This window comes from Mytilus edulis, chromosome 14, assembly GCF_963676685.1.
Source record: "Mytilus edulis chromosome 14, xbMytEdul2.2, whole genome shotgun sequence".
NCBI classification, from domain to species: Eukaryota; Metazoa; Mollusca; class Bivalvia; order Mytilida; family Mytilidae; genus Mytilus; species Mytilus edulis.
The window spans coordinates 9,891,207-9,903,681 of NC_092357.1; the positions used below are offsets into that span (position 1 = coordinate 9,891,207).

At 30.2% G+C, this 12,475-nt stretch overlaps 1 protein-coding gene across 1 annotated transcript; it reads left to right on the plus strand.

Moving 5' to 3' along the window:
* The first annotated feature begins 264 nt into the window (after positions 1-264).
* LOC139503963 (serine/threonine-protein phosphatase 6 regulatory ankyrin repeat subunit B-like) lies at positions 265-12,003 on the plus strand. The gene is made up of 8 exons (XM_071294008.1): positions 265-300; positions 1,164-1,262; positions 2,749-2,847; positions 6,020-6,118; positions 7,232-7,330; positions 8,952-9,050; positions 9,967-10,065; positions 11,893-12,003. The coding sequence occupies exons 1-8, from the start codon at positions 265-267 to the stop codon at positions 12,001-12,003; spliced, it is 741 nt and encodes a 246-aa protein (XP_071150109.1).
* Positions 12,004-12,475: the final 472 nt, after the last annotated feature.

Sequence of the window (12,475 nt, forward strand, 5' to 3'; positions counted from 1 at the left end):
ATATTATATCTATTTGAAGTGTTGATTTCCTTACCCTAAATTATATAATTGATCTTTGAACAATTAATCAATTAACAAATGAAAATTTATAGTTAGTAATCATCAGTGAATTAGAATCATGTATTCAATCCATTTTTGTGATGTATCACTATGTTTCATTTATTTATTCATATCATATTGGTGAAAAAGAGAAAAGTATAACATTGTATAAAGGATAACTTTAATATTTATATTGATATCAGCTTTATTTACAGAATTTTCACAATGAGCTCAGAAGAAATAAGAGAACAGATTTGCTGGGTAAAACAAGTATATAATGGTGTTCGAAACTAATACATGTTAAAATATACTTTTTCGCTTTCTTGGCTTTTTGGAAAACGTTGTTTGTGCTATATTTAGACCCTACCACTAAGAAATTTGTTTTGCAACCACACGTATCAAAATATGGTTTTTCTTCAACGCAATCATAGGTTTGAACGTTGTTTTGAATTAAGATTTGTTTAGACTTCTTTATCAGGTGCAGACCTAGTATAATTTTTTGATGATTTACATGTGAACAGATGTTTTCGTCATTACAGCCATGCATTTTCGTCCGTTAGACTATATTATGAATACTATACAAGGAAAACCGTTGAAATCATAATTCATATATTATATATAGTTTAAGTGTGTACGCACTAGATTGAAATGCTGTCTACTTATTATGAACCTTTCAAATGGGGAGAGTTTACCAAGTTAAGGATGCTATAAATCAAAAGAAATTGACCCATGACAACTATAGTACGCAACGGCTGTCTAATCCTGTATATTATTGTTATATGCAGTGATCAAAGCATTATATGCATTGGTTAAGGCATAATTCGCAGTCGTAATTGAACATTCCAGAAAACAAAATGAAACAGTTTTTGAATCCATATAATTAGTTACTTCGATTAACAAGATTTGAACGTATTTCACAAATTGTGACTTTATTGTTCATGTTATTATCAAATGAAAAATGAATAGCAATTATATAACGGTATAGGTATTTGTTTATTATATCGGCTACCAAGTCGACATGCTACGATAAATGTGACACTATGTAGGCATGCGTTAGTTTATACATCAACGTCTTTTTTATCATTAAATGTCATGCTAACACTGTTAGGTATTTCTTTGTACAGAGTGGTAGTTCTGCACTTCACGAGGCTGCGAGGAAGAGGGGAACTGAAATCGCAAGGTTGCTAATCGACCATGGTATTAATATAAATTTACAGAATGTGGTAAGTGGATGATTATTCACATTGATTTCACCAATCATATGTCAAAGTTTGATATGTCATAACCAATACTAATTTAATTGAACGTAAGGGGCATTTTGAAAATATCTGTCTCTTTAGTCATGCTGAATGTCAAAGTTTATAAGCACAATCTAATTCAAACTTTCAAAACCTTGTAAAACCGTATATGTTCGATAATAATTAATTGCGTCTATTCTCACGAAAAGAATTTAAACATATTTAATTTGATAGTTAAATTAAAGAAATTGGACTTTCTATGGAGATATTTGAAAAATTAACTGAAGATTTTAAAACCGTGTGTCCAAGAAAAAAGGTTAAATCATAAAAATACCGGACTCAAAGAAATTAGCAACATAGGGATTGCTAATAGAAATCTTCATGCATGATAACATATTTCATGAAATAACTAAAAAATGTCAGTCAATCTTTGAATTTGTTATCTTTGCATATGAATTTTTAGCAATTTAACCCAAACTACATTGTAAAAGGTTAATTATTTCAAGTAATGGTATGCAACTCCTGCAACTATTTAATGATATCGTTCGTAATTTGTGACACGAATTAAGCACAACAATCCAACAAATCGTGACGGCTTCCAGAACATTTTTAAAGGAAATATTTCAACTTTTCGTTTGTTAATGCCAACCTCAAAAATATGCAATTTGTATATTCAGGCAGTAATCGTGACAAAAAATATCAACTCATATCTAAATTTTGGTCTTTTGGTTACCTATGAATTCAATACCTCATATTAGTTTATTTATTAACATTCAAGCAGATTATTTAATCCTTTTCCTACGAAGTTTGACTTGAATAATTCCAATGTTGAATATGGGGTAGAATCAGTGACTGTCTCTAAAAAATTAATATCTTGAACATGATTTCCATAAAATTTCACTCTTCTTGGTGTACATTGTTTCTTGTAAATTAATGCTTTTCTGATGTATTTCATCTGGTTTGAGGTTGTTAAAATTGTATATACACTTCATACTGGCAAGACTGACTTAGATTTACTAACATATCTATATTGTATGCTTCTGTTGATTCCTCATTAAATTAATATCTATGTTGAGAATTTAACATCCAATTTTTTATCGCCATTTCGGTGTATAAGAATACCCTTTACTTTTTTTCTTTTTGGTAAGTGGTGTTTGTTGCCTATCTTTTTTTTTTAATTTTTTATTTCCATTTTGGTTTTAAGATACCCTGTTTCTGTTTCTTTCCTTAGTCTTTCTTAATCGATTAACGAGATTTAAACATCTATCACAAATTGTCACCTAACTATTATCATCAAGTGAAAATTTGATAACAATTATTATCATTTTTATTTGATTAGTATATCTGCTACAGGGTCACCAAGCTACGATATATGCAACATTATGTAGTTATGCGTTAGTGTATATTTCAGCTGCAATTTTTAGCATTCAATTGTATATTTACAGTGCATTTAAAATGTTTCTTTGTACAGGACGGTAGTACTGCACTTCACGAGGCTGCATTGAACGGGCAAACTGAAATTGTTAGATTGCTAATCGACCGTGGTATTGATATAAATTTACCAAAAAAGGTAAGTGGATAATTATTCACATTGATTTCACTAATCATGAGTTAATGTTTGATATGACATTATCAATACTTATTTATCTGAAATTAATGTCTCTTCAAAAATGCTGGATGTCAAAATGTACAATCACAATTTGATACAAACATTGACAATTTGTAAAAACGTATACGTTCAAATAAGAAATAATTGCGTCTTTTGTCACGAAAAGAAAATTAAACATACTAACGTTTTAGTTAAAATGAAGAAATTACATTGTGTTGCAGATATAAGCAACATAGGTATTGCTCATAAAAATATCAGTTAATCTGTGATTTTTTTCTTTGCATACAAATATTAGCAATTTATCCGAAACTAAAAGGCTAGTTATTTTAAGTTATTGTATGCGACTCCTGTAACTCATACGTTTTTCTTAGGTAGGAAGTATTCTGGAGATATAGGACGGCTTGTTTGTATTGTTCATTTTGGCAATTGAAAGATAGTCGTCGTCAGTTGTGACACAAATACACACATCGGTCCAACAAATCGTTACGGCGTCCAGAGCATTTTTAAAGAAAATATTTCAACTTTTCGTTTGTTTTTGGAAACCTAGAAATTATATGTGTATATTCCGGCATTATTCGTCACATAAAATATCAACTCATAAAAAATCGTAAGGTTGCTAATCGACGGTGGTATTAATATAAATTTACCGAAAAAGGTATATAGATGATTATTCACATTGATTTCACTGATCATATGTCAATGTTTATTAGAGAATTCCAATAAAATGACATACGTACGTAACTCGAAGTACGGAAGTAATGAAACGGGTTATTTCCAACCATCAAATTTGATTGAATACGTCGCTTAAGTTTAAACAAAGTAGTCCATGACTTTTAAAATCACACATTCGTTTTTGATGCGTTTTGTTATTTGATTTTGCCATGTGATTATGGACTTTCCCAATTGATCTTCCTCTAAGTTCAGTATTTTTGTGATTTTACTTTTTGAATATTCGTCCATAAAAAAAATATCTTGACAAAAAAGATAGAAATATTGCATTTGTATTTATCACATAGTTTTCCAGATTCCCGCCTTTATTTAACTAGCATAAGATCACGTATAAAACAAACGTACTTATGCCTATCATAATTAAGATTTGAATTATTTTACGTGGTTTTGATTATGACAATTATTGTTCAATTTACTTTGCAGACGAACACTTCATTATACTTTGTCTGTCTTTCTCTTATTAGACATGATAGATTCTCTATCTTTTAATTAAATTTGTTGTGGGTTATACATTTAGAAGGATATGTTTGTGACTCTGCAATTTCAGAAATATCGAAAGTAGATTTTCAAATTCTTTCTTTATAATTGTTGAAAATTTAAACATAGCTATCGTTTCCATTTAATATAATATCTAACATGTTTAAATGCTATCAAATATTTCAACTTTTCGTTTGGTTACCTATGAATTCAATACATCATATTAATGTATTTATCAACATTCAAGCAGATTATTTAATCCTTTTCCTACGAATTTTGTCTTGAATAATTCCAATGTTGAATATGGGGTAGAATCAGTGACTGTCTCTAAAAAAATAATATCTTGAACATGAATTCCATAAGCTATCACTTTTCTTGGCGTACATTGTTTCTTGTAAATTAATGCTTTTTCTTATGTATTTCATCTGGTTTGATGTTAAAATTGTATATACACTTCATACTGGCAAGACTGACTTAGATTTACTAATATATCTAGATTATATGCTTCTGTTGATTCCTCATTAAATTAATCTCTATATATTGAATTAAAATAAAAATTTTTATCGCCATTTCGGTGTATTAAATTACCCTTTACCTTTTTCCTTTTTTCTTTTGTAATTGGTGATGATTTGTTTATTATATTATATTTCTATTGTTGATTTATGGTTTGGTTTTCAGATTCTCTGTTTCTTGCCTTAATTTTTCTTAATCAATTATCGAAACATCTATCACAAATTGTCACCTTACTATTATCATCCAGTGAACATTTGATATCAATTATTATCATTTTTATTTGATTATTATATCTGCTACAGGGTCGACGAGCTACGATAAATGCGACACTATGTAGTCATGCGTTAGTTTATATATCAGCTGCAATCGTTAGCATTCAATTGTATGTTTACACTGCTTTGTATTTCTTTGTACAGGATGGTAGTACTGCACTTTGCTGTATCGAGCAGGAAAACTGAAATCGTTACATTGCTAATCGACCGTGGTATTGACATAAATTTACCGAAAAATGTAAGTGGATAATTGGTCACATTGATTACACAAACCATAAGTCAATACCTTATATTTCAATATTGTTTTTACTGCATTTAATATGCATTTGTGAAATTAGTGTCTCTTCAGTAATGCTGGATGTCAAAATGTACAATCACAATTTGATACATACTTTTGACATTTTGTAAAACTGTATACGTTCAAATAGGAATTAATTGCGTTTTTTCTCAATAACAGAAAATTTAACATACTTAACTTCTTAGTTCAAATGAAGAAATTAAAGTTTGTCACAAGTATTAAACTTGAGGTTTAAAGCATGTGTCCTAGCAAATAAGTGAAATCATAAAAATACCGCGCTCCAAGGAATTAGCAAGATAGAGGTTGCTCTTACATATCTATGATAGCATATTTTATGAAATATCTAAAAACATATCAGTCAATCAGTAATTGTTTTTTCTTTGCATACACATTTTAGCAATTTTACCCAAACTAAAAGGCTAGTCATTCTAAGTTATTGTATGCAACTCCTGTAACTTATAAGTTGTTCTAATGTAGGTAGTATTCGGGGGATATAGGACGGCTTGTTTGTGTTGTTCATGTTGACAATTGAAATATATTCGTCGTCACTTGTGACATAATTTACACACAACGGTACAATCGTTACGGCGTCCAGAACATATATTGCCTTATTTTTTGTTAATCATTATCGAGATTTGAACATCAATCACAAATTGTCACCTTATTATTATTATCAAGTAAAACAATGATAACAGTTATCACTTTTATTTGATTATTATATGTGCTGCAGGGTCGACAAGCTACGATAAATGCGAAAATATGTTGTCATGCGTTAGTGAATATATCAGTTGCATTCGTTTGCATTCAACTGTATGTTAACACCGTTTAGTATTTCTATGTACAGAATGGTAGTACTGCACTTCATAATGCTGCATGGAGCGGGCAAACTGAAATTGTTAGATTTCTAATCGTCCGTGGTATTAATATAAATTTACAGAATGAGGTAAGTGGATGATTATTCACATTGCTTTCACCAATCATATGTGTATATATCAGCTGCAATCTTTAGCATTAAATGTAATGTAAACACTGCTAAGCATTTTTTGTACAGGATGGTAGTACTGCACTTCACCTTGCTGCATGGAACGGGCAAACTGAAATCGTTAGATTGCTAATCGACCGTGGTATTGACATAAATTTACGGAAAAATGTAAGTGGATAATAAGTCACATTGATTACACCAATCATAAGTCAATGTTTTATATGACATTATTAATACTTATCTAATATGCATTTGTGAAATAAGTGTCTCTTCAAAAATGCTGGATGTCAAAATGTACAATCACAATTTGATACAAACTTAGGTAATTTGTAAAACCGTATACCTTCAAATAGGAATAAATTGCGTCTCTTCTCACCAAAAGAAAAATAACATACTTTACTTCTCAGTTCAAATGAAGAAATCAAATTTTGTCGCAGATATTTGACGAAGTAACTTAAGGTTAAAAAGACATGTGTCCTAGCAAAAAAAGTGAAATCATAAAAATACCGCGCTCCAAGGAACATAGGGATTGCTCCTAGATATCTATGATAGCATATTTTATGACATAACTAAACAAATATTAGTCAATCTGAGATTTTCTATTCTTTGCATACAAATTTTAGCAATTTAACCCAAACTAAAAAGCTAGTTATTTTAAGTTATTGTATGCAACTCCTGTAACTAAAAAGTTTTCTTCTAGGAAGTATTCGGGAGATATAGGATTGCTTTTTTGTGTTCTTCATGTTGACAACTAAAATATATTCGTCGTCACTTGTGACATAATTTACAAACAACGGTCCAACAAATGGTTACGGTGTCCAAACATATCTTGCCTTAATTTTTCTTAATCAATTATCGAAATTTAAACATCTATCACAAATTGTCACCTTATTATTATTAGCATGTAAAATATTGATAACAGGTATTATCATTTTTTTTCTATTATTATATGGGCTGCAGGGTCGACGAGCTACGATACATGTGGCACTATGTAGTCATGCGTTAGTGTATATATCAGTTGCAATCGTTAGCATTCAATTGTATGTTAACACCGTTTAGTATTTCTTTGTACAGGATGGTAGTACTGCACTTCACAAAGCTGCATGGAGCGGGCAAAGTGATATCTTTAGATTACTAATCGACCATGGTATTAATATAAATTTACAGAATGAGGTAAGTGGATGATTATTCACATTGCTTTCACCAATCATATGTCATTGTTTGATATGATATGACCAATACTAATTTGATTGCACTTCATGTGCATTACGGGAATTATGGTCTCTTCAGTAATGCTCGACGTCAAAATTTACAAGCACTATCTAATACAAACTTTGACGATCTTGTAAAACCGCATTAGTTCGAAAAGGAATTGATTGCGTTATTATTATGAAAAGAAAATTAAACATACTTAATATCATAGTTCAAATGAAGATATTAACTTCCTTCGCAGATATTTGACGAATAAACGGAAGATTTAAAAACCTTGTGTACTTGCAAAATGTAAAATCATAAATATACATATTTCCGAGGAATTATCAACATAGGGATTTCTCCGAGATATCTATGATAGCATATCTTATGAAATAACTAAAAAAGTATCAGTTAATCTGTGATTTTTTTTTCTTTGCATACAAATGTTAGCAATTTAACCCAAACTAAAAGGCTAGTTATTTTAAATTATTGTATGCCACTCCTGTAACTCATACGTTGTTCTTAGGAAGGTAGTACTCGGGGGATATAGGACGGCTTGTGTGTGTTGTTCGTGTTGACAATTGAAATATATTCGTCGTCACTTGTGACATAATTTACACACACCGGTACATGATATCATTACGGCGTCCAGAACATTTTTAAAGGAAATATTTCAACTTTTCGTTTGTTTATGCAAACCTAGAAATTATACCATGTGTATATTCCGGCATTATTCCTCACATAAAATATTAACACATATCCAAATTTTGGTTTTCATGCGGTCATATATCAAATTACACCTATTTAGTGGGAAATCTGAAAAAAAGACTAAATTATGTCAGATTTTGAAATATTTATCGAATGTGTAGTCTACTTGTTAATATTTTTCTTCAACACAGGGTATACTATTTTACTCCACATCCCTCACTTGTCTTTTTACCTATGAATTCAATACCTCATACAAGTTAATTTACCATTATTCAAGCAGATCATAGGTTCCTTTTCTTACAATTTTGAACTTGAATAATTCCAATGTTGAATATGAGGTAGAATCAGTGACTGTTTCTAAAAAAAATAATATCTTGAACATGATTTCCATAAGCTATCACTCTTCTTGGTGTACATTGTTTCTTGTAAATTAATGCTTTTTCTTATGTATTTCATCTGGTTCGATGTTGTTAGAATTGTATACACACTTAATACTGGAAAGACTAACTTATATTTACTAAATATGTCTCGATTATATGCTTCTGTTGATTCCTCATTAAATTAATCTCTATATATTGAATTTAAAAAGAACTTTTTATCGCCATTTCGGTTTAAAGAATTACCCTTTACCTTTTTCCTTTTGTAATTGGTGATGATTTGTTTATTAGATTATCGAAATTTAAACATCTATTACAAATTGTCACCTTATTATTATCATCAAGTGAAAACTTGATAACAATTATTATCATTTTTTTTATTATTATTATATCCGCTACAGAGTCTACTAGCTTCCATAAATGCGACACTATGTAGTCATGTGTTAGTTTATATATCAGCTGCAATCGTTAGCATTCAATTGTATGTTTACACTGCTTTGTATTTCTTTTTACAGGATGGTAGTACTGCACTTCACCTTGCTGTATCGAACGGGCAAACTGAAATCGTTACATTGCTAATCGACCGTGGTATTGACATACATTTACCGAAAAATGTAAGTGGATAATTGGTCAGATTGATTACACAAATCATAAGGCAATGTTTTATATATCAATAATTATTTTACTGCATTTAATATGCATTTGTTAAATTAGTGTCTCTTCAGTAATGCTGGATGTCAAAATGTAAAATCACAATTTGTTACAAACTTTTGACATTTTGTAAAACTGTGTTCGTTCAAATAGGAATTAATTGCGTTTTTTCTCAATAACAGAAAATTAAACATACTTAACTTCTTAGTTCAAATGAAGAAATTAAATTTTGTCACAAATAGTTGACGAATAAACTTAAGGTTTAAAGACATGTGTCCCAGCAAATAAGTGAAATCATAAAAATACCGCGCTCCAGGGAATTAGCAAGATAAGGGTTGCTCCTAAATATCTATGAAAGCATATTTTATGAAAAATCTAAAAAGAATATCAGTCAATCTGTATTTTTTTTCTTTGCATACAAATTTTAGCCATTCTACCCAAAATAAAAGGCTAGTTATTTTAAGTTATTGTATGCAACTCCTGTAACTAATAAGTTGTTCTTAGGTAGGTAGTATTCGGGGTATATAGGACGGCTTGTTTGTGTTGTTCATGTTGACAATTGAAATGTATTCGTCGTCACTTGTGACATAATTTACACACAACGGTACAATAAATCCTTACGGCGTCCAAAACATATATTGGCTTTATTATTCTTAATCAATTATCGAGATTTAACAGCAATCACAAATTTTCACCTTAATATTATTATCAAGTAAAAAAATGATAACAGTTATCATTTTTATTTGATTATTATATCGGTTGCTGGGTCGACAAGCTACAATAAATGCGACAATATATTGTCATGCGTTAGTGTATATATCAGCTGCATTCGTTAGCATTCAATTGTATGTAAACACTGTTTAGTATTTCTTTGTACAGGATGGTAGTAGTGCACTTCATGGAGCTACATTGAGCGGGCAAACTGAAATCGTTGGATTGCTAGTCGACCGTGGTATTAATATAAATTTACAGAATGAGGTAAGTGGATGATTATTCACATTGCTTTCACCAATCATATGTCATTGTTTTATATGACATGACCAATACTAATTTGATTGCACTTCATGTGCATTACGGAAATTATGGTCTCTTCAGTAATGCTCGACGTCAAAATTTACAAGCACTATCTATACAAACTTTGGCAATCTTGTAAAACCGCATTAGTTCGAATAAGAATCGATTGAGTTATTATTATCAAAAGAAAATTAAACATACTTAACTTCATAGTTCAAATGAAGATATTTAACTTCCTTCGTAGATATTTGACGAATGAACTGAAGGTTTAAAAACATTGTGTACTTGCAAAATATAAAATCATAAATACAGCTCCTGTAACAGATAAGTTTTTCTTAGATTGGTAGTTTTCGGGTGGAAATTGGACGGATTGCTTGTGTTGTTCATGTAGACGAGTGAAAGATATTCGTCGTCATTTGTGACACAAATTACTCATAACGGTCTAACAAGTCGTGATAGCGTATGTTACATTTTTAAAGGAAAGACTTCCATTGTACATTTGTTTATGCCAACCTCGAAATTATACCAAGAGTATACACTGACAGTATCTTAACATAAAGTAACCATACCCAAATTAATTTCTACATGTGGTCTAATATTAAATTACAATGATCTATTCGGATATTTTAAATAAAATAAGGATGCAGTTATGCCAGATAAAGGATATTTATCGGATGTCCAGACCATTTGTTCAGATTTTTCTTCTCTACACAATCCACTGTTTTGCCCCATTTTCCTCACTTGTTTTGTCCCTTATGATATCAATACCTCATTTTAGGTAATGTACCGAAATTCAAGCATATCATTGATTCCTTTTCTTTCGATTTTTGACAAAATTATTAAAATGCTGAACATGAGGTAGAATCACTGTCTGCTTCTAAGAAATCAATACCTTGAACAAGATTTTGAAAGTCATCACTCCTTTTGTCGTACATTGTTACTTTTAAATTATTATTTAATATTCTTCTGATGTATTCTATCAATTGTAATGCTAGATTTTCATTGTCACCTCAATAAATAGAGAAAAAAAAAATTAAGAATACAAAATGGCAGGTAACCGGCAAAGTTGCATTGTAATTTAAATAATCCGGCTATAAGTTCTGAGAACATTGAATAGTCCAGATTGATAAACGGATGTAGTTTAATTTGTAAGTTTACTTTTGAAAAAAAAAATGTTTGTTTCCCATATTTATTGATGATGTTGATTTATATCTTGGTTTTACAAATTTATGTACTATCCAAACTTTGCAGAACAATTGATTGGACTTTTTTGAAGTAAGAATTCGGTTTTGGTTTGATATTGTTACATTTGTATATACTTTTTATACTGGTAACACTGACTTGTATTACTTAAATTTCTAGATTATATGCTCCTGTTGCATCCTCAATATGTCATTTGATATTCACACATTTTTTGGGGCATTTAAGGTTATTTATATTACATCTTCTTTCTTTTTTGGGGAAGTGGTGATGATGTGTTTCTTATCTTTATTTTCTATCGTGGAATAACGTTTTGGTTTTAATATACTCCGTTTATGTGTCTTGCCTTAATTAATGTTAATCGATGAACGAAATTTGAACATTGATCACAAATTGTCACCTTATTATTAATAGCAAATGAAAAATTGATAGCAATAATTTTCAGATGTAGTTATTTGACTATTATATCGGCTACATGGTCGACGTGCTACGATAAACGCAACACTATGTAGTCATGCATAAGTTTATATATCAGCTGCGTTCTTCATTATTAAATGTTATGTTAACACTGATTAGTGTTTCTTTGTACAGAATAGTAGTACTGCACTTCACTTGACTGCATTGCACGAGCGAACTGATATCGTAAGGTTGCTATTCGACGATAGGATTAATATAAATTTACAGAAAAAGTTAAGTGGATGATTATTCACATTGATTACACCAATCATATGTCAATGTTTGATATGACATAACCAATACTATTTTCACTGCACTGAAGGTGCATTTTGGGTATATTTGTCTCGTCAGTAATGCCGGACGTCAAAATGTACAATCACAATATTATCCAAACTTTGACAATCTTGTAAAACCGTATACGTTCGAATAGGAATTAAATGCGTCTATTCTCAAGAAAAAGAAAATGGAACACACTTAACTTCATAGTTCAAATGAAGAAATATAATTTTCATCGCAGATACTTGACGAATAAACTGAAGGTTTAAAAGCCCGTGTCCAAGCAAAAAAGTAAAATCAATAAAATACAAAACTCCCAGGAATTAGCAACATAGGGATTGTTGCTAGATATCTATGATATCATATTGTATGAAATAACTTACAATTATCAGTCAATTTGCGGATTTTATTTTTTTTTTTTTTTTGCATACACTTTTTCGGC